The sequence below is a fragment of the Salvelinus fontinalis genome, unplaced genomic scaffold, assembly GCF_029448725.1.
Source record: "Salvelinus fontinalis isolate EN_2023a unplaced genomic scaffold, ASM2944872v1 scaffold_0331, whole genome shotgun sequence".
Taxonomy (NCBI): domain Eukaryota; kingdom Metazoa; phylum Chordata; class Actinopteri; order Salmoniformes; family Salmonidae; genus Salvelinus; species Salvelinus fontinalis.
Window position 1 is genome coordinate 86,231 of NW_026600540.1, and position 18,681 is coordinate 104,911.

At 45.7% G+C, this 18,681-nt stretch overlaps 1 protein-coding gene across 1 annotated transcript; it reads left to right on the forward strand.

Annotated features, from left to right (window-relative positions):
- The first annotated feature begins 1,364 nt into the window (after positions 1-1,364).
- LOC129845646 (olfactory receptor 10A4-like) lies at positions 1,365-11,885 on the forward strand. Its single transcript, XM_055913506.1, has 6 exons — positions 1,365-1,587; positions 3,956-4,133; positions 5,188-5,290; positions 10,752-10,955; positions 11,378-11,526; positions 11,741-11,885. The coding sequence occupies exons 1-6, from the start codon at positions 1,365-1,367 to the stop codon at positions 11,883-11,885; spliced, it is 1,002 nt and encodes a 333-aa protein (XP_055769481.1).
- Positions 11,886-18,681: the final 6,796 nt, after the last annotated feature.

Consider the following 18,681-nt stretch of genomic DNA (forward strand, 5'->3'; position numbering starts at 1 on the left):
CTACAGCCATTTTATCCCCAGCCCACAAAACCTTCCCACAATACACCATAATTTACCGTACACTGCAGTAAAACGTTTTTTTACAGTGATAATACCCCAAATCCCTGTATAAATTGCATCATCCTGGGAGACCAGCCCCTCATGGAGAAGTACCAGGAGTTCATGTTGAGGCGATGGCTGGTGCCCCGCCCCAGACGGCCGCTGGTGCCCTGCCCCAGACTGCCGCTGGTGCCCCGCCCCAGACTGCCGCTCGTGCCCCGCCCCAGACTGCCGCTGGTGCCCCGCCCCCAGACTGCCGCTGGTGCCCCGCCCCAGACTGCCGCTGGTGCCCCGCCCCCAGACTGCGGGTAAGAACCTCAGCTCAGACACACACAGGGCAGACTGCAGTTTTCCATCACAGTGTGATCAGTTCTTAGATTCCATCCGTAGCTCTGTCTAAGAACTTGAGAATGGTTCTATTTCTACAGGCCCACTCCCCAGCTGTTTACCAAAACAAGGGGTGGAGGTTGGCCACTTCGTTAATGTTTGAACTACAGATTGGCCCTTTAGGTGTCGTTGTGCGTCAAGCTCCAAACACGTACACGATTCTCTAATGCCTCCTGAGACTCCTGGAGTGATCCCACTGCTGCTGTTTAGATAGAGAAGACTTAGGCACAGCCCTAGAGAGGGATGGCCAGGGATGAAATTATCTGTGACGGACATGAGTGGAGTGACGACAGTGACATCAGCAGAGGGCAGGTTTTTGATTGGATGTTGGCTGTCCTGTCAAAAGGGCACGCTGGGTATAAGGCTGGGAGGTACAGAGCGGGACACGCCACACACCTCTGGGGGCTGTGGTTGGGAGGGAGGTAAGGATGGAGAGATGTAGGCTGTCTCTTTAAAATTGTGTCACTTCATGTATGTTACGTGAGGGGGTAAGAATGGAGAGAGATCATACAGGGTCTTCAACATCTCCCTCTCTCCCTCTCTCCATCTCTCCCTCTCTCCCTCTCTCCATCTCTCCCTCTTTCCCTCTCTCCCTCTCTCCCTCTTTCCCTCTCTCCCTCTCTCCCTCTCTCCATCTCTACCTCTCTCTCTCTCCATCTCTCCCTCTTTCCCTCTCTCCCTCTTTCCCTCTTTCCATCTCTCCCTCTCCCCATCTCTCCCTCTCTCCCTCTCTCCCTCATTCCCTCTTTCCCTCTTTCCCTCATTCCCTCTTTCCCTCTCTCCATCTCTCCCTCTCTCCTGCAGCTGAAACGATTTTAATCGAGTAGTTAACCATTTCAGGACAGGCTTTAGTGTCTCTGTCTATCTTCATGTATGAGAGGCTTTCTCTCTGATTCTGTCTGTCTCCCATCCCTCCCCCTTACCTTCCCCAATACAGTATGTTTGAGGTAGATGAGAACTACACGCGCGTGGCAGAGTTTGTGATCGTGGGCTTCCCGGGGCTCCGTCCATCCTTCTTCCAGGTGGTGGCCTGGTTCTTCTTCTGCGTCTATGTGATCACGGTGGTGGGGAACTTCCTGCTGGTGGTGATGTTTGCCCTGGAGCGCAGCCTGCAGAAACCCATGTACATCATCATGCTCAGCCTGGCACTGTCAGATATAGGTAATATACTCAGCCTGGCTCTGTCAGATATAGGTAATATACTCAGCCTGGTACTGTGAGATATAGGTAATATACTCAGCCTGGTTCTGTCAGATATAGGTAAGATGCTCAGCCTGGCTCTGTCAGATATAGGTAATATACTCAGCCTGGTACTGTCAGATAAAGGTAATATACTCAGCCTGGCTCTGTCAGATATAGGTAATATACTCAGCCTGGCTATGTCAGATATAGGTAATATACTCAGCCTGGCTCTGTCAGATATAGGTAATATACTCAGCCTGGTACTGTCAGATAAAGGTAATATACTCAGCCTGGCTCTGTCAGATATAGGTCATATACTCAGCCTGGTACTGTCAGATATAGGTAAGATGCTCAGCCTGGCTCTGTCAGATATAGGTAATATACTCAGCCTGGCACTGTCAGATATAGGTAATATACTCAGCCTGGCTCTGTCAGATATAGGTAATATACTCAGCCTGGCTCTGTCAGATATAGGTAATATACTCAGCCTGGCTCTGTCAGATATAGGTAATATACTCAGCCTGGTACTGTCAGATAAAGGTAATATACTCAGCCTGGCTCTGTCAGATATAGGTAATATACTCAGCCTGGCTATGTCAGATATAGGTAATATACTCAGCCTGGTACTGTCAGATATAGGTAATATACTCAGCCTGGCTCTGTCAGATATAGGTCATATACTCAGCCTGGTACTGTCAGATATAGGTAAGATGCTCAGCCTGGTACTGTCAGATATCGTTAAGATGCTCAGCCTGGTACTGTCAGATAAAGGTAAGATGCTCAGCCTGGCTCTGTCAGATATAGGTAATATGCTCAGCCTGGTTCTGTCAGATAAAGGTAATATACTCAGCCTGGCACTGTCAGATATAGGTAATATACTCAGCCTGGCTCTGTCAGATATAGGTAAGATGCTCAGCCTGGTACTGTCAGATATATGTAATATACTCAGCCTAGTACTGTTTGATATAGGTAAGATGCTCAGCCTGGTTCTGTCAGATATAGGTCATATGCTCAGCCTGGTTCTGTCAGATATAGGTCATATGCTCAGCCTGGTTCTGTCAGATAAAGGTAATATACTCAGCCTGGCACTGTCAGATATAGGTAATATACTCAGCCTGGCTCTGTCAGATATAGGTAAGATGCTCAGCCTGGTACTGTCAGATATATGTAATATACTCAGCATAGTACTGTTTGATATAGGTAAGATGCTCAGCCTGGTTCTGTCAGATATAGGTCATATGCTCAGCCTGGTTCTGTCAGATATAGGTCATATGCTCAGCCTGGTACTGTCAGATATAGGTAATATACTCAGCCTGGTACTGTCAGATATAGGTAATATACTCAGCCTGGTACTGTCAGATATAGGTAATATACTCAGCCTGGTACTGTCAGATATAGGTAATATACTCAGCCTAGTACTGTCAGACATAGGAGTCATGTTAGAATGTCTGTTCTTTATAAATGTGGACTCTCTCTTACTCCTTCCTTCCCCAGTGTGACTGCGGAGGGAGTGTAAATGTGTCTCGCTGAGCACGGACATCCACGAGAGAGAGAGGAGAGCTCACGAGACAAAGAGTGTGCTGTCAAAATGTGTCCCAAATACCTCCCTCCTTTAATCACGTGGAGAGTCCCTCTCTGACATCACAGTCATGTACACATCTGTCGTTATTAATCAGTGATTACTTCCATCCAATGAAGGTTACGAGAATTATAACAGGGTCGCTGTGTCTAATATCCCTCTCAGAAAATTAGTGGCTACAACTGGGGGTCCAGAGTGTTTCCACAGGAAGAGTGTTTCCACAGGAGGAGTGTTTCCACAGGAGGAGTGTTTCCACGTTGATAGCCCGATACTGGTGGGAAGACGGGATGGTCTCCTTCCCTACCCGGCTGTGTCTCAATAGTCTAACGTGGTCTCCTCCACCCTCCCAACCCTCCCTCCGCCTCTCCTCCCACTCCTCTCACCTTCCGCCTCTCCACCCTCTCCTCTCCCCTTCCCGCCTCTCCTACTCCCTCCTCTCACCTTCCCACCTCTCCTCCCCTCACCGCTCCCCATCCCGCCTCTCCTACTCCCTCCTCTCCCCTTCCCGCCTCTCCACCCCCTCCTCTCCCCTGCCCGCCTCTCCTCCCCTCAACGCTCCCCTTCCCACCTCTCCTCCCACTCCTCTCCCCATCCCGCCTCTCCTACTCCCTCCTCTCCCCTGCCCGACTCTCCTCCCCTCAACGCTCCCCTTCCCACCTCTCCTCCCCTCAACGCTCCCCTTCCCACCTCTCCTCCCCCCCCTCTCCGGTTCCCACCTCTCCTCCCCCTCCTCCACCCTTCCCACCTCTCCTCCCCCTTCCTCTCCAGGTTTTGCCACAGTGGCCCTTCCCAATCTGATAGCTCGGTGGTGGAGGGACGACGGGAGGATCTCCTTTCATACCTGTATGTTCCAGGAACAAATGATCCACTATTTTGGAACGCTCAACTCTCTCATTATGATGACCATGGCTATGGACCGGTACCTGGCTATCTGTCACCCTCTCAGGTAACATAGATCTATATAAATTCAGCACCCCTCACCTCTCTGATTCAGAGGGGTTGGGTTAAATGCAGAAGACACATTTCAGTTGAAGGCATTCAGTTGTACAACGGACTAGGTATCCCCTATTCCCCCTACACCTAACCTTAACCCTCTCATCATGATAACCATGGCTATGGACCGGTACCTGGCCATCAGGTAACAACAACATTATCTCATTAAAATGCATTATGATGTCATTGATGAAAAATACATACAAGTGTGTCAGGAGAATTCATTATTTTTTTGGGTCCTCTCCCCCTTCACTCTTTCTCTCCCTCTTCTTCTCTCCCCCTCTCCCTCTCTCTCTCTCCCTCTTCTTCTCTCCCCCTCTCCCTCTCTCTCTCCCTCTTCTTCTCTCCCCCTCTCCCTCTCTCTCTCTCTCTCCCTCTTCTTCTCTCCCCCTCTCCCCCTTCCCTCTTTCTCTCCCTCTTCTTCTCTCCCCCTATCCCTCTCTCTCCCTCTTCTCTCCCCCTCTCCCTCTCTCTCCCTCCCTCTTCTTCTCTCCCCCTCTCCCCCTTCCCTCTTTCTCTCCCTCTTTTTCTCTCCCCCTCTCTCCCTTCCCTCTTTCTCTCCCTCTTCTTCTCTCCCCCTCTCCCCTTCCCTCTTTATCTCCCTCTTCTTCTCTCCCCCTCTCCCCATCCCCCTCTCTCGCTCTCTTTCCCTCTTCTTCTCTCCCCCTCTCCACATCCCTCTCTCTTTCCCTCTTCTTCTCTCCCACTCTCCCCCTCATCCCTCTCTCTCCCCATCCCTCTCTCTCTCCCTCTACTTCTCTCCCATACCTTCCTCTTTCCCATCTCTCTCTCCATCTTCTTTTCTCCTCCTCGCCCCCTCTCCCCATCTCCACATCCCTATCTCTCTCTCTCTCGCCCTCTCCTTCTCTCCCCCTCTCTCTCCCTCTCCTTCTCTCCTCCATCCCTCCCCCCCTCTCTCTCTCCCCATCTCTCTCCCTCTCCTTCTCTCCCCCATACATTCCTCTTCCCCATCTCTCTCCCTCCACCCACTGCTCTCTCCTCTCCAGATATCCTATGTTGATGACCAACCGGACAATGAGTGGTCTAACAGTCGTTTCCTGGATATCGGCCCAAGTGGCACCTGGCATCGTCACCGTAGACTTCAGCAGGGTACGATATATCCCGATATAAATTCGATATATGTGCGATATATATATCTATATCACGATATATGTGCGGTATGTATATATATATATATATATATATCTATATCGCGATATATGTGCGATATATATATCTATATCACGATATATATGTCTTGGTTGTTTAGCATGTGTGCCACTATTGGGGAAACTAGATTTAGTCTCCAAATTAATTGCACATAAATTAACAATTGTTGTCTCTCAAATACATCGCTACAGTTGTTTGGCTAGCTAGCTAGCGAATTTCAGCCCACGTTAGCACGAAGGTAGCATCAGTCAAAACACCTCAAAAACAAGACTTAGTTTTGTTGTTGCTAAATCTCTGACTGTTCAGAATCACAACACCAAATGGACTCTGCCTCATCGATGCGAGCATCCCAGGGGAGGATGGGCCGATGAGCCTTTAAGTCGGGTTCCTTTCAAATTGTCCACCTCCTAGGGAGTTGTTCCTTCAATCAGTCAATCAATCAATCAAATGTATTTATAAAGCCCGCTCTTACATCAGCTGATATCTCAAAGTGCTGTACAGAAACCCAGTCTAAAACCCCAAACAACAAGCAATACAGGTGTAGAAGCACGGTGGCTAGGAAAAACTCCCTAGAAAGGCAGAAACCTAGGAAGAAACCTAGAGAGGAACCAGGCTCTGAGGGGTGGCCAGTCCTCTTCTGGCTATGCCGGGTAGAGATTATAACAGAACATGGCCAAGATGTTCAAATGTTCATAGATGACCAGCAGGGTCAAATAATAATAATCACAGTGGTTGTCGAGGGTGCAACAGGTCAGCACCTCAGGAGTAAATGTCAGTTGGCTTTTCATAGCCGATCAGTCAGAGTATCTCTACCGCTCCTGCGGTCTCTAGAGAGTTGAAAACAGCAGGTCTGGGACAGGTAGCACGTCTAGTGAACAGGTCAGGGTTCCATAGCCACAGGCAGAACAGTTGAAACTGGAGCAGCTGCACGGCCAGGTGGACTGGGGACAGCAAGGAGTCATCAAACCAGATGGTCCTGAGGCATGGACCTAGGGCTCAGGTCCTCTGAGAGAGAAAGAGGAAAAGAGAGAGAGAGAGATAAGAGAGAGCATACTTAAATTCACACAGGACATAAGACAGGAGAAATACTCCAGATTTAACAGATTGACCCTATCCCCCCGACACATAAACTACTGCAGCATAAATACTGGAGGCTGAGACAGGAGGGTTCAGGAGACACTGTGGCCCCGTCCGACGATACCCCCAGACAGGGCCAAACAGGCAGGATATAACCCCACCCACTTTGCCAAGGCACAGCCCCCACACCACAAGAGGGATATATTCAACCACCAACTTACCATCCTGAGACAAGGCCGAGTATAGCCCACGAAGATCTCCCCCACGGCACAAACCAAGGGGGGGCGCCAACCCGGACAGGAAGATCACATCAGTGACTCAACCCACTCAAGTGACGCACCCCTCCTAGGGACGGCATGGAAGAGCACCAGTAAGCCAGTGACTCAGCCCCTGTAATAGGGTTAGAGGCAGAGAATCCCAGTGGAGAGAGGGGAACCGGCCAGGCAGAGACAGCAAGGGCGGTTCGTTGCTCCAGTGCCTTTCCGTTCACCTTCACACTCCTGGGCCAGACGACACTCAATCATAGGACCTACTGAAAAGATGAGTCTTCAATAAAGACTTAAAGGTTGAGACCGAGTCTGCGTCTCTCACATGGATATGCAGACCATTCCATATAATTGGAGCTCTATAGGAGAAAGCCCTGCCTCTTGCTGTTAGCTTAGAAATTATATGGACAATAAGGAGGCCTGCGTCTTGTGACCATAGAGTACGTGTAGGTATGTACGGTAGGACCAAATCGGAAAGATAGGTAGGAACAAGCCCATGTAATGCTCTGTAGGTTAGCAGTAAAACCTTGAAACAGGAAGCCAGTGTAGAGAGGCTAGCACTGAAGTAATGTGATCACATTTTTGGTTCTAGTCAAGATTCTAGCAGCCATAACTGAAGTATATTTAGTGCTTTATCCAGGTAGCCTGAAAGTAGAGCATTGCAGTAGTCTAACCCCTGACAAAAGCTGGGATGAATTTTTTCTGCATCATTTTTGGACAGAAAGTTCCGGATTTTTGCAATGTTACGTAGATGGAAAAAAGCTGTCCTTGAAACAGTCTTGATATGTTTGTTAAAAGAGTTTGTTAAAAGAGATATCAGGGTCCAGAGTAACGCCGAGGTCCTTCACATTTTTTTTTAGATGACTGTACAATGATGTTGCAGAGCCTCGATCTGACACCATTAAATGGATTTAATAATTTAATTTAATAATAATTTAATAATAATTAATAATTTAATTTAATTTAATAATTTACCACCTTCACGAGTGCAGTCTCAGTGCTATGATGGGGTCTAAAACCAGACTGAAGCGTTTCGTATACATTGTTAGTCTTCAGGAAGGAAGTGAGTTCTTCAGGAAGGAAGTGAGTTCTTCAGGAAGGAAGTGAGTTCTTCAGGAAGGAAGTGAGTTCTTCAGGAAGGCAGTGAGTTCTTCAGGAAGGAAGTGAGTTCTTCAGGAAGGAAGTGAGTTCTTCAGGAAGGCAGTGAGTTCTTCAGGAAGGAAGTGAGTTCTTCAGGAAGGAAGTGAGTTCTTCAGGAAGGAAGTGAGTTGCTGCGCAACAGCTTCAAAATAAAAATTTGAGAGGAATTGCAGATTTGATTTAGGCCGATAGTTTTTTATATTTTCTGGGTCAAGGTTTGGCTTTTTCAAGAGAGGCTTTATTACTGGCACTTTTAGTGAGTATGGTACACATCCAGTGGATAGAGAGCCGTTTATTATGTTCAACATAGGAGGGCCAAGCACAGGAAGCAGCTCTTTCAGTAGTTTAGTTGGAATAGGGTCCAGTATGCAGCTTGAAGGTTTAGAGGCCATGATTATTTTCATCATTGTGTCAAGAGATATAGTACTAAAACACTTGAGTGTCTCCCTTGATCCTAGGTCCTGGCAGAGTTGTGCAGACTCCGGACAACTGACCTTTGGAGGAATACGCAGATTTAAGTCCGTAATTTGCTGTCTAATGATCATGATCTTTTTCCTCAAAGAAGTTCATAAATTTATCACTGCTGAAGTGAAAGCCATCCTCTCTTGGGGAATGCTGATTTTTAGTTAGCTTTGCCACAGTATCAAAAATACATTTTGGATTGTTCTTATTTTCCTCAATTAAGTTGGAAAAATAGGATGATCTAGCAGCAGTAAGGGCTCTTCGATACTGCACGGTACTGTCTTTCCAAGCTAGCCGGAAGACTTCCAGTTTGGTGTGGCGCCATTTCTGTTCCAATCTTCTGGAAACTTGCTTCAGAGCATGGTTATTTTCTGTATACCAGGGAGCTAGTTTCTTATGACAAATGTTTTTTGTTTTTAGGGGTGAGACTGCATATAGGGTATTGAGCAAGGTTAAATTGAGTTCCTCAGGTAGGTGGTTAACCGATTGTTGTCCTCTGACGTCCTTGGGTAGGCGGAGGGAGTCTGGAAGGGCATCTAGGAATCTTTGGGTTGTCTGAGAATTTATAACACGGCTTTTGATGATCCTTGGTTGGGGTCTGAGCAGATTATTTGTTGCGATTGCAAACGTAAATAAAATGGTGGTCCGATAGTCCAGGATTATGAGTAAAAACATTCAGATCCACAACATTTATTCCACGGGACAAATACGTCCCAGGAGACCAGTAAACAGTAGCTATAGAAAGTGATTGAGTAGACTGCATAGATTTCATGACTAGAAGCTCAAAAGATGAAAACGTTATTTTTTTCTTTTAAATTGACATTTGCTATCGTAAATGTTAGCAACACGTCCGCCATTGCGGGATGCACAGGGGATATGGTCACTAGTGTAACCAGGAGGTGAGGCCTCATTTTACACAGTAAATTCATCAGGCTTAAGCCATGTTTCAGTCAGCCTGCTGCCTGGCCTGCACCCTATCTCATTGTGGAGCTAGGGGAGTTAGAGCCCTATCTATGTTGGTAGATAAGATGAGAGCACCCCTCCAGCTAGGATGGAGTCCGTCACTCCTCAACAGGCCAGGCTTGGTCCTGTTTGTTGGTGAGTCCTAGAAAGAGGGCCAATTATCTACAAATTCTATCTTTTGGGAGGGGCAGAAAACAGTTTTCAACCAGTGATTGAGTTGTGAGTCTGCTGTAGAGCCCATCACTCCCTCTAACTGGGACGGGGGCAGGGATAATTACTTGATGCCAACACATCTTTCTAGCTGATTTACACGCTGAAGCTATGTTGCGCTTGGTGACCTCTGACTGTTTCATCCTAATATCGTTGGTGCTGACGTGGATAACAATATCCCTATACTCTCTACACTCACCAGTTTTAGCTTTAGCCAGCACCATCTTTAGATTAGCCTTAACATCGGTAGCCCTGCCCCCTGGTAAACAGTGTATGATCGCTGGGTGATTCGTTTTATGTCTAATACTGCGGGTAATGGAGTCGCCAATGACTATGGTTTTCAATTTGTCAGAGCTAATGGTGGGAGCCATCGGCGTCTCAGATCCCGTAACGGGAGGAGTAGAGACCAGAGAAGGCTCTGACTCCGACCCGTTTCTTAATGGGGAGAACCGGTTGAAAGTTTCTGTCGGCTGAATGAGCGACACCAGTTGAGCATTCCTACAGCATTTCCTTCCAGAAGCCATGAGAAAATTGTCCGGCTGCGATGACTGTTAGAGGGGATTTATACTACTGTCTGTACTTACTGGTGGCACAGACGCTGTTTCATCCTTTCCTACACTGAAATTGCCCTTGCCTAACGATTGCGTCTGAAGCTGAGCTTGCAGCACAGCTATCCTCGCCATAAGGCGATCGTTCTCCTTTATATTATGAGTACAGCGAGGCGGTCGTTCTCCTGTATATTATGAGTACAGCGAGGCGATCGTTCTCCTGTATATTATGAGTACAGCGACTGCAATTAGAAGGCATCATGTTAATGTTACTACTTTGCTCCGGCTGTTGGAGGTCCTGACGAACCCCGTCCAGATAAAGCGTCCGGGGTGAAAAAGTTGAGCGAGGGAAAAAGAATAAAACATAAAACGGTCAGTAAAAAGTAAAAAGCGTAAAGTTAGCAGCAAACTAAAGGTTAACAACAAACCGCACAGCGGCACATAAACAAGTCTACAAGTTGTGACCGGAAACTACTCCTTAACCCCACTTCCTTGACCCCTACGATTCTGTTTGCTCGTTGTGATCAATGTTAGTCTTTTAATGGACATTGCTGGTGTAAAAAGGCCTATAAATGAATCTTATTGATTGGGAATGACACCATATCTGTTCTAAACTTCTCCAAGCTTCACCTCCCAGAATGTTGTGTGAACCCTACCTGATCTTTAGAACCTGCTCTTTGGGATCTGGGCTGGGTTGACATTGACAATGACAATTTGTTTGTTTTTATTTCCCAGAAAGTGGCGTTCTGTGGTCCCAACCGTATCCTTCATGCCTACTGTGATGCTATAGCACTGACTAGGCTGTCCTGTTCCAACATGGTGGCGATCAATGATAGCTCCTATGGGCTGGCCATGTTTGTCCTCCTCGTCCCCCTCTCCCTTATCATCTTCTCCTACGTCAGCATCATCGTCACCGTGATGCGCATGGCCAATGCACAGGTGAGAGACAGGGTGTGTGGAAGGTGTGGGCTGGATGGGGTGGAGGGGAGGGAGGGGGGGGGTCTTGTCTTGCCTGTGTCCCTAATTCCAACTACTCTTTCCTAACCCTGACCCTAACCCTTAACCCTGACCATAACCCTAACCCACTGCATCTCTCTGTCCAAACCCTAACCCTGACCCTAACCCTGACTCACTGCATCTCTCTGTCCTAACCCTAACCCTGACCCTAACCCTGACCCTAACCCTGACCCTAACCCTGACTCACTGCATCTCTCTGTCGTAACCCTGACCCTAACCCCTAACCCTGACCCTAACCCTGACTCACTGCATCTCTCTGTCCTAACCCTGACCCTAACCCCTAACCCTGACCCTAACCCTGACTCACTGAGCGATTTTCTCCAACTTTCTCCTCTCTAACCCAGGGCAGACGGAAAACCTTCTCTACCTGTGGTACTCAGGGATGTCTCATTCTTATCTACTACATCCCCCGCTTCATAGTCTACTCCACGCCCTACATGCCCAACCTGACAATCACCCCTGACCTCCGCGTCGGCCTCAGCCTCATCTGTAGGTAGGTAGACCACAGATTAGAGAGGTGCGCCATGTGTCTAGGGTTGGGGAAAAGGCAGAATACTAAGTTCCGTTCTAATCAAAATGGACAATAAACCTGCTCCAGGAGCGTGTGTGTGTTTCGGGGGGGGGGGGGGGATAAAGTAAAAATATTTCTATTTCCGTGACAACTGACAAAGTCAACTTGTTCTGAAGCCTGGTCTTCTATTCTACAGCCTGTTCCCCCCGGTGGCCAACCCATTCATCTACTGTTTCAGGACCAAAGAGATCAGAACCATCCTGGGGCGCTGGAGACAGCGCTGGGGGAACAGCCGGACAGAACCGCGTAAACCCAACACTGTGGCTGTTATCACTAGATGAGATACCGCACACTGGGGGTTATAAGGTTATAACATGTTATAATACAAGTAGGACAGCCATCCTGGGGGTGCTGGGGACAGGACTGGAAGAACAACCTTCCTCCTGTCGTCAATAGATGAGGGGTTAGGTTATAACATGTTAATTCAGGGTTATAACACGTTAATTCAGGGTTATAACATGTTAATTCAGGGTTATAACATGTTAATTCAGGGTTATAACATGTTAATTCAGGGTTATAACATGTTAATTCAGGGTTATAACATGTTAATATATATATATATATATATATATATATATATATATTTATCTGTTTCATCTTTAAAATATGACTTACATCGTCTACTGAGTGGTGTCATTGCTCCGGCTTTGTTAGATATTACTATTCTCAATGGATATGACGGAGATGACACTTGACATTTTTGAAAATATCATTTATATGTATTTTATAGTATCATAACAAATAGTAAATCACTTTTTTTTTTTAAAGCCAGTTACTTGTATTGTCTGATTAACTCTCAACCGGTATGGATAATGTCTGATAAACAGGGGAGGTGTAATGTCGACGTAGGGAATCAGGAAGCAGGTGCAGTGAGTGAGTTTAATAATAAACGAACATAGAACGAGACAAGAGAAACGTCTGACGAGGAAACCTAACCAATACTACCTGATAACTGATAACAGAAGAGAGTAAAGGGTAAGTATTCAGGGAGTAACGAAGTGCAGGTGTGACTGATGACGAGACCGGTGACGATTTCAGCATGTAAGTCTTGGTGGGAAAAACAAACAAAACAATTTGTGGAAGCATGCCAGCAAAGCCACAACACAACACTAAACATGAATTGCACTATAACGGTGCCAAACTGTGATACACAAACTGTTAGAGCCTACATAAAGCTGTCCCCAACAGCAGAGTCCCAACAGCAGAGTCCCAACAGCAGTCCAACATCTTACCACTGCTACACCTGGCTATCAGCAGAGCCTTGTCTGGCAGCGAAACAGTTCATTCAGCCTCATTTACTGCCTTTTAAAAAAACATAGCTGATATGGCTGACTTGCAAATGTGGTTTCTAATGACAATTGAGATGTACAAAATATGGCATAAGGGGATGACAAGCGCATCAGAGGCAATCCGTAATTTCGATTAAGACATTAATGAGCGAGCTAAGATGGACGTAGTCAATATAACTATTTGTTCAGCACTTTTGAAATATACAGAGACAGAAATCAGAACATGGGCTATTCTTACACCCTGTACACCAAGTCAGAGCTTTTGGATAAATAAAGGGGGCATATAAACAGACAATGAAAGGTCTTACAATATTCAATGATGACATTTCTCCAAAACAGGTTATAGGCTACATGTGCACCACCAAGTCAGAACAGTAGGCGAAAAAAAGGGGGGTAAATAGATCAAATGATTAGGGTGAGGCACACGGGCTACTAACAGCTTACTACACAACATACACTTAATATTACCTTCTTAGCTACAGGATACATCTCTTCCTGGCAAATTACATTATTTACGCAGCAGCACAGAATACTTTTCTGGACTCACCTTGCTGTGCTGTGTTCACTTGAACAGAAAGGTGGCGCTGTGGTCCTTCGTGGGCATATTTTGTCATGAAACTTTTTCAAATTCATCAAATTGTTACTTTTATTTCTTATTCTTATAGGTATTTTAAACTGCATTGTTGGTTAGGGGCCTGTTGTATTCAGCGCACGTGACTAATAAAATTTGATTTGATTTAATTTGATAACTGATAACAGAAGAGTGCTATATAAAGTGTAAGTAATCAGGGAGTAATGAAGTCCAGGTGTGACTGATGATGAGACGCAGGTGTGCGTAAAAATGGGTTGCCAGGACCGGTGGTTAGTAGACTTGACAGGAATCTACACTCTACCTCCATATTGACTCTTAACCAGTATGGATAATGTCTAACAGGGGAATCTACACTCTACCTTCATATTGACTCTTAACCAGTATGGATAATGTATAACAGGGGAATCTACACTCTACCTCCATATTGACTCTCAAATAAATAAAAAGTATTGGTCTCATACACGTGTTTAGCAGATGTTACTGCGAGTGTAGTGAAACGCTTGTGCTTCTAGCTCCGACAGTGCAGGAACATCTAACAAGTGATATCTAACAGTTTCACAACATATACCCAAAATACACGTACATCTAAGTAAGGAATGGATTAAGAATATATGCAGTATATACATATATGTCAGAGCGACATTGGACTAAGATACAGTTTCATAGTACCGAGTACAGTATATACACACACGAGATGGGTGATGCAATATTTACAAACAATTTAAGTGACTAAGATACCTTAGAATAGTATAGAGTACAGTTTACACATGTGAGATGAGTAATGCAAGATACGGAGACATTATTAAAGTGGCCAGTGTTTCATTTCCTTAACGTGGTCAGTGATTACTAATCTGCTGTCTATAGGCAGCAGCCTCTGATGTGCTGGAGGTGTCTGTTTAATAGTCAGTGGTGTAGTATAGACTACAATACAGTATATACATATGAAATGGGTGATACAATATGTAAACACAATTTAAAAGTGACTAAGATACCGTAGAATAGTGTGGAGTACCGTTTATACAACATATGAGATGAGTAATGTTAGAGACATTATTACAGTGGCTAGTGTTCCATTTCTAAAAGTTGCCAGTGATTCCTAATCTATGTATATATGCAGCTGCCTCTTATGTGCTGGAGATGGCTGTTTAACAGTCTGATGGCCTTGAGATAGAAGCTGTTTTTCAGGTCTCTCGGTCCCTGCTTTGATGCACCTGTACTGACCTCGCCTTCTGGATGATAGCGGGGTGAACAGGTAGTGATGCACCTGTACTGACCTCGCCTTCTGGATGATAGCGGGGTGAACAGGCAGTGGCTCGGGTGGTTGATGTCCTTGATGATCTTTATGGCCTTCCTGTGACATCGGGTGGTGTAGGTGTCCTGGAGGGCAGGAGGTTTGTCCCCGGTGATGCGTTGGTGCAGACCGCACCACCCTCTAGAGAGCCCTGTGGTTGTGGGCGGTGCAGTTTCCGTACCAGGCGGTGATACAGCCCGACAGGATGCTCTCAATTGTGCATCTGTAAAAGTTTGTGAAGGTTTTAGGTGTCAAGCCAAATTTCGCTGTTACCCCTTCTTCACCACACTGTCTGTGTGTGTGGACCACTTCAGTTTTTCAGTATAAATAATGTCTAATAAACAGGGGAGGCTACCTCTACCTCTATAAAACTCATTTTTTTTTTTAGAGACCTCTGCTGGTCTTATATTTATTCTTAACCAGAGTCGTGCCATGTTGAAGCCAGAAGATGGCGCCAGATACCATGAGCCACATCTACAATGCAACTCCTGTGAATGCTGCTGGTAAGGACAGAGAACGTTAACTTTTGAGTTTCCCCACCAGTTACCAGTATACACAAACTAAATATACTATAGATTATTTGGACATGACGTGGCAAAAGTGCTAACACAGGTAACATGACTTGCATTGGATTTGTGCCACAAATGCCAAAAAAAAAACCGTTAGCATTTGGAAACAGTGGTAGAAAAACCAAAACAAAGCATGGATTGCCGTCATACCTTGTCCATAGACCGCTGACAGGGTAAGGGATTTGGGTGTACTATCCCTTTAAGTATACGTAAACCACCTTTACCACATGAAAGTGTTTCTGACGGCCCATATGACTGAAAGTCCCATATTGGCTTCATTCATTCAATTACATTTCATATAGCTATTTTTTTATCACCTCATGGGGCAATTAGAAAAGACACGTCAGGTTACAAAATACCAGTCAATGTTCACTGCCTTGGATAACATTGGCTATTATGGTCATCGCAATGATGACATTATTACGGTCATCGCAATGATGACATTATTACGGTCATCGCAATGATGACATTATTACGGTCATCGCAATGATGACATTATTACGGTCATCGCAATGATGACATTATTACGGTCATCGCAATGATGACATTATTACGGTCATCGCAATGATGACATTATTACGGTCATCGCAATGATGACATTATTACGGTCATCGCAATGATGACATTATTACGGTCATCGCAATGATGACATTATTACGGTCATCGCAATGATGACATTATTACGGTCATCGCAATGATGACATTATTACGGTCATCGCAATGGGGTGATGTTCACTGCAGGTCATGTCACTAGCTGACCTTTAACCTCTACAGTGTCTAATACAGAGTACAGTAGGCCAGTGTTTGGGCTCTATAACAGAGTACAGTAGGCCAGTGTTTGGGCTCTAAAACAGAGTACATTAGGCCAGTGTTTGGGCTCTATAACAGAGTACAGTAGGCCAGTGTTTGGGCTCTATAACAGAGTACATTAGGCCAGTGTTTGGCTATATAACAGAGTACAGTAGGCCAGTGTTTGGGCTCTATAACAGAGTACAGTAGGCCAGTGTTTGGCTCTATAACAGAGTACACTAGGCCAGTGTTTGAGCTCTAAAACAGAGTACATTAGGCCAGTGTTTGGACTCTAAAACAGAGTACATTAGGCCAGTGTTTGAGCTCTAAAACAGAGTACATTAGGCCAGTGTTTGGACTCTAAAACAGAGTACATTAGGCCAGTGTTTGGGCTCTATAACAGAGTACATTAGGCCAGTGTTTGGGCTCTAAAACAGAGTACAGTAGGCCAGTGTTTGGGCTCTAAAACAGAGTACAGTAGGCCAGTGTTTGGGCTCTAAAACAGAGTACAGTAGGCCAGTGTTTGGGCTCTAAAACAGAGTACATTAGGCCAGTGTTTGGGCTCTATAACAGAGTACATTAGGCCAGTGTTTGGGCTCTAAAACAGAGTACATTAGGCCAGTGTTTGGGCTCTAAAACAGAGTACAGTAGGCCAGTGTTTGGGCTCTAAAACAGAGTGCAGTAGGCCAGTGTTTGGGCTCTATAACAGAGTACAGTAGGCCAGTGTTTGGGCTCTATAACAGAGTACAGTAGGCCATTGTTTGGGCTCTAAAACAGAGTACATTAGGCCAGTGTTTTGGTTCTAAAACAGAGTACAGTAGGCCAGCGTTTTGGTTTTAAAACAGAGTACATTAGGCCAGTGTTTGGGCTCTATAACAGAGTACAGTAGGCCAGTGTTTTAGTTTTAAAACAGAGTACAGTAGGCCAGTGTTTGGGCTCTATAACAGAGTACAGTAGGCCAGTGTTTTGGTTTTAAAACAGAGTACAGTAGGCCAGTGTTTGGGCTCTATAACAGAGTACAGTAGGCCAGTGTTTGGGCTCTATAACAGAGTACAGTAGGCCAGTGTTTGGGTTCTATAACAGAGTACAGTAGGCCAGTGTTTGGGCTCTAAAACAGAGTACAGTAGGCCAGTGTTTGGGCTCTATAACAGAGTACAGTAGGCCATTGTTTGGGCTCCAAAACAGAGTACAGTAGGCCAGTGTTTGGGCTCTAAAACAGAGTACAGTAGGCCATTGTTTGGGCTCCAAAACAGAGTACAGTAGGCCAGTGTTTTGGCTCTAAAACAGAGTACATTAGGCCAGTGTTTGGGTTCTATAACAGAGTACAGTAGGCCAGTGTTTTGGTTTTAAAACAGAGTACAGTAGGCCAGTGTTTGGGTTCTAAAACAGAGTACAGTAGGCCAGTGTTTTGGTTTTAAAAGAGAGTACAGTAGGCCATTGTTTGGGCTCCAAAACAGAGTACAGTAGGCCAGTGTTTTGGCTCTAAAACAGAGTACATTAGGCCAGTGTTTGGGTTCTATAACAGAGTACAGTAGGCCAGTGTTTTGGTTTTAAAACAGAGTACAGTAGGCCAGTGTTTGGGTTCTATAACAGAGTACAGTAGGCCAGTGGTTGGGTTCTAAAACAGAGTACAGTAGGCCAGTATTTGGGCTCTAAAATAGAGTACAGTAGGCCAGTGTTTGGGCTCTATAACAGAGTACATTAGGCCAGTGTTTTGGCTCTATAACAGAGTACAGTAGGCCAGTGTTTGGGCTCTAAAACAGAGTACAGTAGGCCAGTGTTTTGGCTCTAAAACAGAGTACAGTAGGCCAGTGTTTGGGTTCTATAACAGAGTACAGTAGGCCAGTGTTTGGGCTCTATAACAGAGTACATTAGGCCAGTGTTTGGGCTCTAAAACAGAGTACATTAGGCCAGTGTTTGGGCTCTATAACAGAGTACAGTAGGCCAGTGTTTGGGCTCTAAAACAGAGTACATTAGGCCAGTGTTTGGGCTCTAAAACAGAGTACATTAGGCCAGTGTTTTGGCTCTAAAACAGAGTACAGTAGGCCAGTGTTTGGACTGAGTGAGTCAGTGAGTGGTTTAATAAACAGTCCTTTGTTGGTGTGCTGGGCTTGGGGTAATGAAACTACACAAACACACATTGGTGTACTGAGAGGTAGTGCTGTTACTGTAAGGACCAATCCCTTCTCTCTGTCTCTCTGTCTGTCCGCTCCCCAAATGGCACTACAGGAGAACAGAGGGCTGTGTGTGTGTGTGTGTGTGTGTGTGTGTGTGTGTGTGTGTGTGTGTGTGTGTGTGTGTGTGTGTGTGTGTGTGTGTGTGTGTGTGTGTGTGTGTGTGTGTGTGTGTGTGTGTGTGTGGGTTGGGTGCGTGCGTCGGTGTGTAAGTAAGTAAGTAAGTAACAAGGCACAATGTACTTTCTGTGTAAGGAGTAATGATCACAGAAGTCCTCCACTCCACAGACATCTAGTCCACCTAACTGACCACAGAAGGAAAGAGGTGGAATGGGGGGGGGGGGGCTAGATCTCCTATTCCTATTCTAGAATG